The following is a 16,428-nucleotide window of genomic DNA, read 5'->3' as shown; positions in this document are numbered from 1 at the left end:
CATCGATCCAGCCTGTCCAGATCCCTCTGTAGAGCCTTCCTACCCTCAAGCAGATCAACACTCCTGCCCAGCTTGGTGTCATCTGCAAACTTACTGAGGATACACTCAATCCCCTCATCCAGATCATTGATAAAGATATAAATGTAGTATATTAAAACATATAGTAAATGTAGCACAGAGTTGCAGACCAACAAAGAACAAAGATGTAAATGTGTGTAAGCACAACCAAAAATGACACCAAGCAGATCCTTCAGTGAGGCAGAAAAAGCCACCAGCTTTGTAGTCCTTCCAGCAGAGGACTTAGGATGCTGATGACTTGCCATCCTTGTCCTCCTCTCCCCCCCTGCTCCTCCTGCTCAGTCTGAAGCTGTGCTCTCAGCCCCACCCAGATTAGCACCCTTGAGAGAAGAGGGCCTGCCTCATTGCCAGGTTGCAGTTACACCTTTCAAAATAAGGTACAGCTCAGTGCAAGAAACACTGCCAATTTGCTTTGACTTTTCTTTTGTTTCCTGAATAACTTGTGACATTTTTTTCTGACTGGAATGTCTTTCCTCCTTCTCCCCACCTTGTTTTATTGACAGTGAGGCTGGATAAAGTCCAACGGTGAATTTGGATTTCGCTAGGGGCAATTCCTCTCATGATGCAGATCTGAAGACTTGAATCAAAGCTGTGATTGTTGCTGTACTGATACCCAAACTGCTCTGCGTCTGCATGCATAGATTCCTCTCTCCCAGAATGGAAGAAGAAGAAAGAGAAAAAAAAAAAAAAAAACACAACCTTGATTTGTTGAGCATAATTGTATGGATAATCTCAATCCATTACTTTGTGACACAGAACAGTTTTCCATTCAGACATCCATCTTCTCTGAAATAGGAGACTATTCTTACATTTTATTCACATAATGGTTTTGATAGAAAATCTGTTTTGCTGCAGATGAGGGCCCTGGAGGTTTTTGGTCTATTGTAATACATAAGAGCTGCCTGACATTGCAGTATTCGTTCTCTAGTGCTATTGCCTAGCAGGGCTAAAAGCACTGACGTCTTTTACAGTTCTGCTATTGCCATTATCCATTTCAATGGGGTTTAAATGTAAAAGTGAAATTGATGGTGTTAAAGCATGAATTTCAATCATGCTAAGAAAGAAGATATTGATGGGAACTAGCAAGGGAGCTCTGGACAAAAATATTGCCGGGGAGAATCCAAAAGGCTGATTGCTATAAGCCCGATGACTCTGTGTTACCAATTTACAGAGCCACCACACATAAAAAGATGTCAGTCTATGTTGCATAACTCAGGACAAGGTGAATTTGTCCGTGTCAGTATTATGGCAACCATCTCCTTTCTCCTCCCTGAGGTGGTACTTCATGGGAGAAATCTCCAAGTCTTTAGTCAGCTTTGTATCTGAGATTTAAAGTGTCCCTTCTCATTAATCTTTGTAGTCTGGGTGATTTCTTGTGGCTACAGACTGTTGTGCTTCTTGTAAAAATCATACCTTTGTAATTATAGTGCAGCGTTCTGTCTGAGAATGAGTTTTTATGGAGCCGTAGAAGAGACACTTTGTACTATGCAAATTATAAAGAACACAGTAACTCAGGGTTAGCAAAACTCACAAGAAAGAGGTAAGGCTGTCTTGCAGGAGCTGAATGAGTTGGATTTTAATTTCCACAGCAGATAACCAGAGCTGTGAGCAACCTTGACACAAACTGAAAACAGAATAACAAAGTGTCACACGGTCCATTGAAGCACCTCTGGCACAACTATTGCTCTGACCCCTGCTTGGATCCAGGCAGACATCCATGACAGAGTTTCCTCTGGGGCCGTGGTCAGCTCATCCCTTGCCTGCCCCTGCTTACCCCGTGTCCTGAGACTTAATGCCATCACCAAGAAACATGCAACTTTGTGAGAAACACAGCCATATTTTGGGGATCTCTGCATTTATCCTGGGTTGCAAACAACTGAAAAGGCTTATCTGGTGTCTTGATTTATTTTTATTTGTGCTTCCATGACAGCAGCATGCTCTATACCTGTTTAAAGTGAAATTTAAACACTAAGTAAGCTTAAAACAATAGGGCTGTACAACAGAGCTGTAGTCTTGATTACAGAATTATAGATGAGGTTGCAAAGAAGAAAATAAAATTATAATGTTATATTTCAGACTATACAATAAAAATCCTCCTTACCTTTTATAGTATTTTAGCTATCAGGAGGAAGAAAGGGCAAAGAAAGGGATGGTGTGTCTCCAAGCGCCTCTTTCTTCCCACCTGCAAAACAGAAGCTCTTCTGCCTTCCTCATCTTAATGTTTCCAACCGTATTGCGTCCCTGAAAAATGTTATCCCTCCTAGCCTGAGTGACTTTCTTACAAAGAAGAACATTTCTTGCAAGACTTTCTCAATCGTGTCCCATAAGCATACCATTTCATAAGGTCCAGTTACTCCTAGGCAATAATCATGACACAATAATTATTAACAGGATGGATTACAAACTTAGCATTTAGAGTGTTCTTTCTAAATAAACTCCCTTTCCCACCTCCTATTAGTTTGGTATCTTTGCTGCCTTAACATCCACCCTGTGGTTTAAGTTCCAGTCCCAGTTTCCTCCATCTACAGCTTGCTCAGCCTAAAGTGGGAGAAAAATGCCTGTAGGATCAATATGTTCAAACCCTTTGAGGAAAGGAGTGTGACAATGTGCCAAAGAAATTTTGAGTCATAGTGACTGACAAAGGTTCTTATCAAACAACAATACTAATGTGTGTAAAGTAGATTTTTATTCAAGATTTCTTTCTTATCAAAGACGTAATTTTATGATAAAAATCATTATGCATGTTTAGCAAAACATTTCCATTGTACTCTTAATAAAATATCTTTTTCCCTTGAAAGTGTTTTGAGATGTCTCTCTCAAGCTGCAGGTTCTCCCATTCAATCTGCACTGTTTGTATATATCCTCTCGCCAGTAGCATCTGCAGCCAAGGCTTTCTGCAGAGTCAAATCACAGCATTTCGAATGAAATGTAAAATCCTCAGTGATGGACCTCTTCAGTACACTAGATGTAGCACTAAATAAAAACTGATTGATTTTGTTTCAACAAAGTGGTGACATGCATTTCAATATGAATCCATCAGCCTGTCTGGCCCGATAGTTGTACTCGGTAGTGGTAGTCCTACTTGTAAGTGTACTGTGGTGATAGTTTGAAATCTTAGCCATATGGCTGGACCCTGTTGGATAAATCCACAACAATACCAGTCCTAAAACCTCTGAATCTATATTTTACTTTAAAAAGAATGTGAAATTGTCTTCTCTGATTATGCAAAGAGGAATGGTCACATAGAGCTGAAAATTAATTCCAGGTAAAGGCAAGCCTGCACTTTGGTTATGAGCTGTCATGGTTAAGGATTTAACCCAGAGCATCCCAGGATTGCAGTCTGAGTCTGTGTTAAATTACATTTAATGTTTTCAAGTTTGCAAGATAATTAAAAACATAAATGAAATATTACTAAATAAATAGCTGTTTTATATAGCGGCTCCTACTTTTATTTACTTAATTGCAATAGTAATGATAACAATGTATTGTGTTGCAGTGGAGACTACAGTTAAGGGAATAGGGTCCCATTGCGCCAGGACTTGACAAAATCAAACTCAAATATGATCCTTTCAACAAAGCCATTGTCAATGCATCAGTGGAAGCGATTAGTTAAGACAAGCGTCTAACTTGCAGTTCTTGAGGTGTGTGAGGCTCACAGAAGATGTAAGCATGGCACGAAGGCAGGAGTTGCATGCAGTGACTGATGAAGGCTGGTCTGGTCTCTAGCATCCCCAGCCGGAGGAGGAAGCCTGACGGTAGAGCCTATTGCGGCCGCGCTATTTGGCTGGGCGGTGACGCAGCTGCATACTCACTCTGGTCTCATTTGGGGTAGTGAGATGGCTGGGGAGCCTTTTCTCACTGAGCAGATATTTGTCTCCATTAGTACTTGAATTTTGTAGTAGATTCCCTGTAGCTTTCACAGCTTTTTTGCTTGTCATATGTTCTTTGTGGTTTAGGCTTATAACTTGGGTAATATTCAGAGAATGTAAAGTTAGGGGACTAAAATACTCATTTAATTTATGAAAATGTGCAAGCATTTCTACAAGGTTATTCAGGGCAGATAAATTATCTCCTTAACAAGGATGGCATTAATATATTTCTGACTTTTTGTGTAAGTCCTGTTTATTTCATGTAAGTTTATTCAGCAAGTGGAATAAAGCCTGTTTTGAGGGTCTGCCAGCGTTTAGCATATCTGTAGCTCCCAGGAGAAGGAAATGTAGATGTCCAGGTACATCTGCAAGTGAGAAGACATACATGGTAATCCATCTGGATCCTGTACTAACAGATTATTGACAAAGACTCATTCACCTAGACCCTAGTATTGAGGGAGCACTCTGAAAAGTGAGAAGTGGAAAGAAACCTGAGACCATGAATGAAAATAAAATTCTAGACCTTTTCTATCTGTGTTGCTTTATCTCTGGGTATGTTTTCAGAGAAGGACTTTGCAATTAATTAGCAGACTTTTCTTGCCCAAGCTTGTTTATGATATGAAGATTATTGACATTTCTATTGAAATCATTAATACTATTCAATCTGGAAATTACCGGTTTGTCTAAATAGGGTAAATAGTAATATATGTTGAAAACCAGCTGACATAGCCTAGCTGGTTAATTCACAAAGCTATATATATATCTGTGTTATGAATGTACATTTCTACTGTACCAAGCTCATTTCATCCTTTTCACTGCTCACACGTGCATTGACACACAAAATCTCAGTTACAACTTTCCCCCTGGGATGCATTAAAGTAAATGGAAAGCTGCTTCTTTTTCCAAAGCCTCTCATTCTGCATTCTTGAGAGAGGCAGAAATAAATGGAAGGGATGAGATAGAAATATGGAAGTGAATAGTATGCATGTATTTAAACCTAAAGCCTTCTTCTGTTAATTCAGATGTTCAATTTAAATTTGAATAGAGATTAATAAATTACACAAATTATAACACTTCAGACTTGGGTGTGGGCCAGTGGCGTTATATATAAGCGGTGTTGAGCTTCTGGAGCTTCAGCACGCTCATTCATATTCATCCAGTGCTAACCAGAGAAATAATGGCATTATCACCTAGTTCAGTCATAAAATAATGGAAAATTGATCTCTGGGAGTTTTGACTGGAATGGAAAGTAGTTTCTTATTGTGTTTATTAGCTGGAACACTAAACACTCAGCTGTGGTTTGTTAATGAGTGATATTTTAATAAATTTCTGAATCTGGATATATAAGCATCCCGGTGAAAGTAGAATTAGCTGTTTCAGTGTGTCATGGGCTTACCATATCACCTATATCATATGAAATTTTTTGTCTTTGCAATGTAGCGTTAGCTTGCACGAAATGCTGACTGGCATGCTAGCTAAAGTACTGTTATAGTTCTTAAATATTACTAATTATGATGTTCCTCCAGTGGAAATGTATTAGGGGACTATTAGGGGCATATGTTAATTATGTCTATATTGCTTAGCTTCATTTATTGGATTTTTCCTGTGATACGTATTAATAGACTTCTAATAGACATGACTACATTTTCAGAAGAAATGGGTGTAGCTGTGTACAGTAAATTTGAAGACAGATAAGTTACACATGAGGCAATGTATGAAAGCAAAGCATGTGCCTGAGGTGAGGCAATCACCAAATTAGTGTTTTGCCCATCTGTCTGATCTCCCATGAATTCGGTGTTGCTACACTAAACATATAGTAGCAACACATTTGTGTGTGACTGAATATGATAAATTAGGAACTTGAAAATAAATGTACCATTAACCTGCTGTGCCTTCGGAAACCTGACAGGCTGTATCGAGAAAAACAAAAAGAAGGTAGTAGAATCAAGATGTTTGGGTTTTTTTCAGCATAGACAACACTGTAGCATACATTGACATTAAAAGCTTCAACTTTTCAGACAACTTCAAGGGAGCACTGAAACGTGTCTTTCCTGTCTGTCCCATGCAGGGAATTACTGGAACGCAGCTTCTTTTGTTACTTCGTCATCCTACCTTCACTTCTCCACCTTCCAAGGGGAAACCAGCGCAGACATCTCTTTCTATTTCAAAACATCGGCCTCAGATGGGGTGTTTCTTGAGAATCTGGGGAACACTGACTTCATCAAACTGGAGCTGAAATGTAAGTATGTGCTTCCCACAACTCTTCTTGGCACCTGAAGTGGGTTCATGTCAGATAGTAGGTTTCAAGAAATGTGTATCATTCAGTAAAATGGGTAAGCTCACTAAATTCTGGAAAAACTTCCAAATCAAGCTGCTTGACATATTTTCAAATTGCCTTACATGGGAGGAGCGCTTGAAGTGTATTTGGATTGTTTATTGAGGGGAGCAATACAAAGAACGATAGGTCTGGTAACATCAGTTATAAAAATGACACTGACCTAAAAAGACTTTTTCAAAATTACATGCCAGAATTATTTCTTTAAAGTGTGTGTCTTCAGCTGTGTGTGCTTTTCTATTTTATTTCACAGAAATAGAGAAAAGAAAGAAAAAAGAGAGACCATCCTAATCAGCACTGTAAGGAGCCAAAGAGCTGAAAACTTGCATATGATATTTAAAAGCCCTAAAAAATCTCATAAAAATTAATCTTTATCAGCATTATCTCTTAATAAAATCGCTGATCTGAAAAAGAGGGCATAATGATATCAAGAGGCAAGTTAATTTTATTATTTAAACCATTTTTAATGGCCCAGGGGCAAACTTTCCAAGGAAGGTGCTGAAATCCTCAGCTGTACCTGAATTCTTCTTAGTGAAATTGAAACAGTTGAATTAGGGGGAAAAAAATGTTTTATGTCTCCTTTGTTCTCCCTCGACCCAGTTTACTCTGCCATAAACAGGAGCGGTGACAGGCCTGCTGTGCTATGTGCGGCTGTTATTACAGCCTCTAGCGGCACATTACAGCAGCAGGGTTACACGAGTGCAGCAAGCTGCCTCCCTGCTCTCCAGCACCACGAAAAGCATTTGTGCTTCCTTTTGCTGCAGGAGCTACTCAGGGACGCCAAGGGCCCAGCCCTAAATATTGATGCAAAAAGGTCAGCGTCAAAAGTCACTTATGTTGAAAGAGAAGAAATTGTTTGCATACCCCAAATAATCTATTTTTATGCAGATTCAATGCAATTTACATGCGTGCATTTAATTTTAAAAACAAAAAGCCATTTTCGATACTTCCCAAAGTCTAAACACACAAATTAGAATGTGGAAATTTAGAAACCACCAGGAGGCCCCTTTAAAATGTAACTAAATTTCCCCTTCGGGTGAGAGTAAAGTGCTAAGTTCCAACTGGGTGATAGCTTCTTTCCGTCTTTCTACAAGGAATTTAGTTGATGTTGCTTAATCCCAATTTTCTGTAATCTGCAACTGGTGCAAATCAAAATAGCTCCTATTGAGTCACAGGGAATAATTTCATTCGCATTAACAAGGGCACAGCCCTTCAATAATAGTGGCAACCATTTCTAATTTCACTTTGAATTTAAGTAGTACTTAGAGGCACCTGAGGTGGGCATCTCCAGAGCTTCTGGCTCTTCTAGTGGAAGGTAGTTCTCAGCCACGGTAGTTATCAGACCAGCCATGCTGTTCACTTAGCTAAAAGGTGACAATAACAGTGAATAAAGGTGACTTGGCAGTAGCTATAATTCTTTTGAACTCAGCAGAGTTTAAATAATAATCATGCTGCAGTGGCTTGCTGAATAGATGCACCAGTTCAAGAAAGCATGTGGCAGTGTACCCAGAATATCATTAAGCAGGACTTTAATTTTAAGCCTATGCTTGAGATCCACTGACTTTACTGTGATTCAGCATATGCATAAATTCAACTTCTGCCTCATGTCCCGGAATCTAAACCTTAGATTAAAAATTCTTGATGGTAGAAATTGAAATATCATCTGTAAAAACAGTCTATAAGGTCAAACATACTATTGCTGTTTAAAGTAGTAAAAAACTCCTGATTAAAATTATGCTGACTGTATTTGCTAAAAAGGACAAAGCAGTTCATTCGATACAATTACATTCGCTCTGCCCTTTTTTCTCGGGAAACTATTGCTTGAAATTTTCAGAGCCCCAGAAAATAGGCCTTTCTGGACTTGAATGTTCATAGCTCAAAAGGAGTTGAATAGTGTGGTTTTAGTAACAGAGAGCAACTCATTGTCTCTTCTGAATTACACGTTTATTTAATGAATGTTTGTTTCATATAGTTTTCATGTTTGTTTGTTTCATTCTAGTCTGCACTTATGTTTTTTTTTTAATTCATTAATGAAAAGGAGTTTCAGGATTTCAGAAGTTCCTTACATGACTTACAATTGACCCTGCTGCTTCTTAAAAATTTGCTTCCCCTTTACAGAAGTCCTGTAATATTAATATGTGAATTTGTTTCTTAACTGAAACATGAAGTTAAGTCGGTAAGGTAATTACGGAATTACCCCTAAACCCTGAAGAAGGTTTCCTTTGGCAAGCTGCTTTCTAGCTAACCCATCAAATTCTCTAGTAGAAGAGCTATTTTGTATTAAAGGCTTTTGCGTAATGGCCGTCTTCACTTATTTACTGCAAGCTGCTGCACTTCAAACAGTGGATGTGTTCTTTTGTCTGTTCATTGCCTTCTCATACAGGTACAATTCTCATTGAAGAAGAATGACTTCCTACAAAACCTTTCCTTGATTTCTTTACTTTTTAAAGGAAAATGTCGAAATCAGTGTCCTGCCAGCAGACACTGCAAATTCTTTTTATTTCTTCACTTATGTGTGAAATACCTGTGTACCTGTAATATATGGTTAGTGAAGCATAAGCTTAGCTCTACAGACCAGGAACTGAGAGGGTCTACAATATCCAGCATTTTAATCAGCTTGCTGCACTTGGTGAATGCATTAGGGAAACAAATCATTCGGTCTATAAAAATTCTTAGCTTCAAGTCTTTGGAAAGACGTTTGCTATTGCGTGGTTTATTCTGAGCACATGAGTTGTTCACTAGGAATGCTCATTAAATTATTGGTGTGCTGTCTTGGAGCTTCTTAAGGTCTAATAACTGCACAGATTATTTTCTAACTCTCCAGACTTATCAGAAAAGGAGGCAGTATCTTGAAGAGTAACTTCATGTGTCTTCAGCAAAGCCCCAGACTGCCATCTCTGAGGAGAGGGGGAATGCAGGAAGGAAGGGAAAAACTTGTTTCTCTGATTTAAGAAATATCATTTCCAAACAGCTGACAAGGAAAACTGTCATGAAAACCCAGTGATGAAATGTTACTATGAATGTGCCTGAAGTCTTTGGTTATTCCATTTATCAAGCAGCTCCTCTGGCAGGCTCATACTTGTCACCATTCATGGAGCAGTTGGCAGAGATGTAGAATTACCTGAAGCCTCAGTTTTTACATGCATCAGTAAATCTACAGAACCCCATTATTTTTATAGCTGGCTGGTCAGCTGACAATGGCTAGGAAAGGAGGTAGTTGGATAAGGTATAAATTTTTCTGTAAAGCAGTGCTTCCAGAAACCATATGTCTCTGGTCAAAACTTCCAGAGGTTTTTAAAATTAAAAATGGGGGTTTTTTTAGAGAGAGAAAAAACTGATATTTTCTCTTTTAGAGCTTTTCTATACAGTTTTGGGATTGTTTAACCTAAAATCCAGTCCTCGTATAGAAACGCCATTGAGAACACCATTTTTTCATTTATACTAGCCCCCTTCTTTAACCTTGACCTACCTTTTAAGACCCAGAGGTATGTAAACTGCTGTCTACAAAGCCTGCCAGGGCTGTCACAGCAGCCCGTTCTTTGTCAGTGCCTTTCATAAAAGCAGTCCACCAAAAAGTTTGTATATCGGAGGAGCTGTTTGGTGTCTTTCTTAGAGCCCCTCATCGGCCCCCCCAGTACCTGAAAGCACCTATGAAATTTAGTGTTCTTTCTCCATTTAACTGTATTATGTATGTGCTGTAGAGCCAGCACTTGCTCTGAGAGGCGACAGGGAGTTGGCTATAGTATGCAGTACTCCTGTGAACTGAAATAAGCTGTGTGACCCATCAGATACACACATCTGCCATAAGAGACTGTTAACCAGTTTAGCTGGCCATTGCCCTAATCCATCCTTTGCCTTTACCTGTCTCCCCATGGTTCGGAGGTTGGGAGCAGACCTAGCACACATGAAACAGAGATGAAACAGCAGCCTGTACGTCAGCCAACAGCAACATGGAACCTGCAGGTCTTCATAAGCAATCCTAATTTGTTCTTTTTTTTTTTTTTTAAAGTACTTCAGGATTGAATGTTGCTGAACAAAACATGCCAAGAATTTCATTCTGAATTCTTGAAGACTGTCAGCTTCCCTCCCCATTCAGTTCTTCCTTGCAGTCACTCCTCCCTGGAAATGGTAGCTTTGCATAACAGAGCCTAGCTAGAGCCATGAAGGTGCAAAGAAGTAGGCCTCCAGGATCCTAACCTGAAACTCTGCAGCACGGAAGGGGCTACCTAAAATCTGGCTGAACAGCAACATATCTGACTAGGGTTAAATGAGCAAGAGTATAGTTTTGTACATTTGTGAGCTGTGGGTTGAAGACTTCAGAGAGCTATGACTATGAAAATCCAACTATTTCCTACCTATGAAGTATCTGTCAAATAGTCCAAATTGGAATTTGCTGATCAAGAGAAATCCCAAGTTTTGGAAGACATATATTCCTGAAAGCAAATTCTGGAAGGGACATATTCCTGAGAATTTGGGAAAAAGCATCTACCATCACTGTTTTGTATCACATTTCCAGGACTGTTGCTCTAGAAAGCCAGTGGTGAATTAAACTGTTTCCAGAAAACTGTCTTAATGACACTGTCATATTATTCTAATGGAAAACATATTCTGCACACTTCTGTAGCTCCTCTCATCCCAGCACCTCCAAGCAATTTACAGACACTAATGAATTGTGTGTCACTGTTATTATTCTGAAGTAAGTAAACAGCAAGTCAGTTTTGCAACAGAAAAAAAGATGAGGCTTAGAGAGACAAAGGTCAGCTTGTGTTTGATCCTGGCATGAACATGTGAGAGAGGAAGGAGCTTTCTTATTAATTTATTGTAGAAAGCTAGAAATATTTACAACCCCTACATTCAGAGATGTCACTTGGTTGATAACCCCTGCAACGCTAGCTGCCCTAAAAGTCTCACCAAGGAGTGATCAGTGAACGGCTGCTGTGAAAGGGATTGCATGGAGTAGCTGGCTAATGAGAGCACCGGTATGGCTTCAGGATGGGTCTCCTTGCTCTGTGGGCAAGGAATACTGACAGCACTCTAATATCTAACAATTGCACTTGAAAAGTCCTGCATTGCTTCTTGTGCTTAGCTGCTTCTAGGCTGCTTAGTTGAGACATAAGTAACTTCTCCAAAATCAGACAAGAAGCAGTGACAGACCAGGGACCATGATTCCCATTGCTGTTTGCTTCTGCCCAGGCAGCATTCGTTCCTCCAGACTGAATGCTCTAACACATGACTGATTAATATATTGTCTTACAAATTTTAATAACTTCATCACTTCTTTCTCCAGAGACATCCTAAAATGGAATTCTACCATATTAATGTTTTCCACATGATATTCTTTAAATTCCCATATGTTAATGTAAATGCAGCTTACAGTTTCCACTACTTTATTTTTCTAGCTGGGTAGCAAAACCAGTGTGACCTTCGATGTTTCTTTTAATTGAGTTGTTATTTTGCTTTCCTAGCAGAAGGTCACTTTTTTGAAAAACAGCCCCCAGGAGAGCATGCTGCATTAGCCACACGTCAAAGAATGCATAGGACACTGAGGAATCTCTTCATCCCAGGGGCCAGTAAGAAGTTATCAAATTAAATGGAAAAACATTGAATTTCTTCAGGGAAATTTTTAACCCCAATGTTTTTACAGCAGTATTTGCAAACTCTCATCCTATTCCGGGACAATATGAAAGCTACAAACAAAAAAAACCCCCTAGTCTGAAGAACTGCAAGCACCATTCTTTTAAAGATAAGATTCCTTTTCAGATGGGGTAGGTGATGCAGAAAAGCCTGATATTTAAACAGGGCAACTTATGGCCCATCTGAGAAGGCCAGTTCCACCTGTATCCTTGTGGCTAATGAGCAGATGGGGATAGGTGCCCAGGCTGGCATACGGGAGCAAACCAAAGGCAGCAAATAAACATCCCAGCTAGGGAACTGGCTAAAACTGACCAATAGAAAATCCTAGGCACAGGGCTGTGGGGAAATTAAGGCCATCAGTCGCTGTTCTGTAACTAGCTTGGACTCTGACAGGGTACAGGTTACTGGGTACAGGTTGCTCTACTTTGGTCTGCTTCACTGTCAGTATGGCATTTGTGACACTGCACTGCACAGTGCTGTACAGCACCCCCTCAGCATTACCCCTCTCCTTTCAAGGGTGCTGGCATGCTTTTCTCATTGCCATAAATGCCACTTTAACAGTCATTTTATGTGCAGTGTCTTATAAATCAGTTACAGCTCACATAAAGTTCAAGGTGGGAAATGTTTGGCATTCAAAAAGCATACTTCTCCCTAACTTTGGTTTGTATTGTATTAAATACATGCAACACGTGGTAAACCATTGCTAGTCCTACCACCCACTAGCTCAACTCAGGTCTTTGCCCTCATTTCCAGCCTACTTTCTGTTACATCCTGAAACTGCATATGCTTTGCTATCTTCTTCATGTATGCTGATCTTTTTGCTGCAGAAAGTAAATATTTACTATACTGCGCAAAATTACCAGATGTCTTAGGCACGTGACAGGAACAGACCTTCTGGGTCCCGGAATTTAGATCCGCACTATCACAGACAACCACGATGCATAACCCATGTCTAGCTCCCTAAATTTGTCCAACTCTCTATTGAAAATAGTTTGGATTTTTGCCAGCTGGACAACAATTTCAGTCTTTCACACCTTTGTTGGTTAGAAATCTTCTAATTCCTAACAGTTTTATTTGCATCTTTTGTTTATAGCCATTCATTCTTGTTTCAGTATTGTTCTTTGGCTGAACTAATTATTTTCCCTTCCTAGCATTTACTCTTCCCTTGTGTATTTATGGAGCAATCATATCTTCTCTCAGCTTTTAATTGCTATGTTAAGCAAGACAAACTCACATCATCTCTTCTCATAAGATATTTTCTCTTGTTCCTTTCTCTTGTTATGCTAATAACTCAATTCACCTTGAATTCTTCTTTCTTAAACGCAGGTAATCAGAACTATGCACATTAATTCTGATAATGACTTACTAGTGCCTTGTACAATGGCATACCCTGCCCACTGCATCATAGGAATTTTTGGCTGATCACACTGGGATCCCATTTGTTACGTATTGTTTTCTCACCTTTCTGTTACTGGCAAAAAAAAATTAGACATATGCTGACTTCTTGTGCAAAGGTATTCATTATAATAAATATATGACTTGACCCAAAACAAATTAGAGGTCCTTTAATTTTCTGATGGCCCATACTTCATCTATCTCATCAACAATCTGTGCAATTCTATTTTCCATCTCTACTCTTTTTGGAAGAAAATCAAATATGCTCGATCTGTAAAAATTCTCTTCTTCCAAAAATCAAAGTTTTTTTCATCAAAGAAGGATATCCATTACATTGACTTTGTTAAATCTTTATATGCTTTCATATTCTTTGTGTCCTGCCCACTTTAGAAACTGGCTTTGTGTGCACTCTTACCTTGCTTGACTACAGGGTAAAATCTGGGCACTAAGTCATTAAACTGTGGTAACTCAGTTAGTTTACATTTTCTTCATAATTTCCTGTAATTTGAAATAAAAATTCACATGTAGAACTGAAGTCAACAGGCTGATATGTAAAGACTTTCTTGTCCTGCTACTCTTTGAAGTCACTGCGTGACTTCTTGCTTTAGTTCATGTGGGATAGTAGTAGCAGGGTGCTACTTTGAGCTCAGTTGACTTCTCCAGCCCAACTTAATCACTGAGTTTTCTGTTTTAACAGGGTAAATGGCAACAGGTTCCAAAACAAACTAGGAGGACAAGCTTCCTCTCTTCTTGATAGTAATGACTGAATTTGGTTTACTTCATGACTGGATGTGTCTCCTCCTGAAGACAATGTGTCAGAGGCTAGATCCACCAGCAGGCTTAATCATCTCAGTACAAAATTTTGATACTTAAAACACCCATTCAGCTGCCACCTAGCAGGAAGTATATCAGGCCTGAGTGAGCCTCAATTTTCCAAAGGAATTTCCTCAAGATGTATCCTCTGGCATGCCCAGATGTGCCTGCATCTGTGTAACACCTGAGCAGCACATGAAGAGCTCTGCTTTCAGTGGAATAGCCAGTGCTCTGCCTACCTTACGTGGCCAGACTTGGCAGATGTTCCCAGTGCATTCCTTTTCTCTGCCCACATGAGCTTCAGATATCTACCTTCCACTGCATCTGTGGATGCTCTGATCACTAGATTATGAGGAAAAAAATGTCTTTGAATATCCCAATCTTTTCTTCACCACTTTGCAGGAATAATGGCATTCTTAATGAGCCATGGAGCGAATGAAGGGATAGACCTAGTGGCTAGGAGACCCACCTGAGCTGCAAATTTTTTTCCCCAAAAAAATACTTAAATATTTAAAAATTCTTATCTGAGCAAAGAACAATTGTGCGATTTTGATAACATCCTGCCCATGGGACTAAAATGAATCTCAACTGTTCTTTCAGTAAGTAAATAGCTCACACAGTCTCTGCAGTCACAGAATCACACAGTCACAATGCAGTTAAGTCTGGAGGGGGCCTCTGGAGGTCATCTGGTCCAGCCCCCCTGCTCCAGACTTTCTCCCTGATCTCTGGGGCCTGGGACTCCTGAAGGCTGATCTTGCTAGTAAAGACTGAGGCAAAGAAAGTGTTCATTACTGCAGCTTTTTCCATGTCTGATGTCACCAGGGCCCCCGTCTCATTCAGCAGTGGGCCCACGTTTTCCCTAGTCGTCTTTTTGCTACTTAAGTAGCACGTAGGTACTTAGAGAAGCCTGTCTTTTTGCCCTGCTCTCTCCTTTCAGGATCCTGAACTCTACCATCTCACGATCACTCCAGCTGCTGCTGTCTTCAACCTTCACATCCCCAGCAAGCCCCTCCTTTTTTGTGAGTGTAAGGTGCAGCAGAGCATCTCTCCTCATTAGCTTCTCTTTCACTTGCATCAGGAAGTTGTCATTGATGCTCTTCAGGACCCTTGCTTATGCTCTGCTGTGTTGTCCCTCCAAGAGATACTGGGGTGGTTGAAGACCCATGTGAGGACCAGGGCCAGTGAACATGAGGCTACTTCTAGATCTACCTCTAGATCTCATCTACTTGTTCTTCCTGGTCAGGTGGCCTATGGCAGACACCGGCTTTACTGTCACCCATACCACTCTGCTCTTTAATCCTTACCTTTAATCCTAATCATCGACATCATCCCATACATTGAAACAGCATGCGTGAGGAAATCTGAAATGGTCCAACCAAGCTGCATTGTTTCCTGAGGCTATGTGGCCTGAATCCAATGGGTCTTCTAGTCCTAATTCATTTAGATGCTTTTGAGAGTCTGTCTTCTGAGTGTTTGAACAGGGTCTTGGTACTCTGTAAACTACTTTTTTTCTTTAAGTTGGGCTTTTTAGATATAGTGTTGGCAATTGCTTAGTTAGCTTATTGAAAGTCTAAAGTATCGTTTTTACCAAAGCATTTCAGTTTTAAAGTAGAAAAATATTTTCTGTGACTAGATGATAAGATATAATGAAAGAGGAGGTATTTTTAATAATAATACAGTTGTATCCATGATGCTTCAAATATTTATGCATATGATTAATTCAAATGATGTCAATAGATTGATTCAAGTGAATATAATTTTTTTCTCTTTAAGTGTTTACAAGAACATTATAATATGGTAGATGCTAAATGTTTGTGTAAAGTTTTGGCCACAGATTTTCCTAACACTTTGCAGCATTTCATCATGGTTTAAATGCTAGTTTTAAAAAATATCAATTTAAAGCATGATGAAAATTAATTAAAATTTAAGTCACTCTTGATTCAGTCTCTGTCTCTCTAACTTTCCTTGCTACAGTTCTGAGGACAAGGAAAAGAAATATTTCTTCTCCTGACTTTTCATTCCGAAACCTTGCACACGTGTATAATTTAAAAGAAAAGAAAAACATTAATGTAAAAATTTGTTTAAAAGCTAATAAAACAGTGAATCTCTTTTTAAGAAAAGCATGAATGCAGTTACTGTCACAAGACTGTCATTACACTATCTTACAAAATTTAGGCTTTTTATGTCCTCTTGATCCAAACATCTTGACTTTGTTTTTAAAATAGAGCTTGGATCACTGTAGTGCATTTTGTCTCTACTCGTGTAATAGTATGAATGCTTAACAGCAAATGTTTTATGCAGTCA

General features: G+C 39.3%; 1 protein-coding gene across 2 annotated transcripts in view; it reads left to right on the top strand.

The window, feature by feature from the left end:
• CNTNAP2 (contactin associated protein 2) overlaps nt 1-16,428 on the top strand; it is a 1,227,525-nt gene that overhangs the window by 1,099,180 nt on the left and 111,917 nt on the right. For both annotated transcript variants that reach the window (XM_054815498.1, XM_054815497.1), the window contains exon 16: nt 6,016-6,186. In XM_054815498.1, coding sequence (XP_054671473.1) covers nt 6,016-6,186 — 171 coding nt within the window. The remainder of the gene's footprint in view (nt 1-6,015; nt 6,187-16,428) is intronic.

This window comes from Grus americana, chromosome 2 (assembly GCF_028858705.1).
Source record: "Grus americana isolate bGruAme1 chromosome 2, bGruAme1.mat, whole genome shotgun sequence".
Lineage (NCBI taxonomy): Eukaryota > Metazoa > Chordata > Aves > Gruiformes > Gruidae > Grus > Grus americana.
The sequence above is the reverse complement of the archived record's forward strand: the minus strand, read 5'-3'. Positions and strand labels throughout refer to the sequence as shown.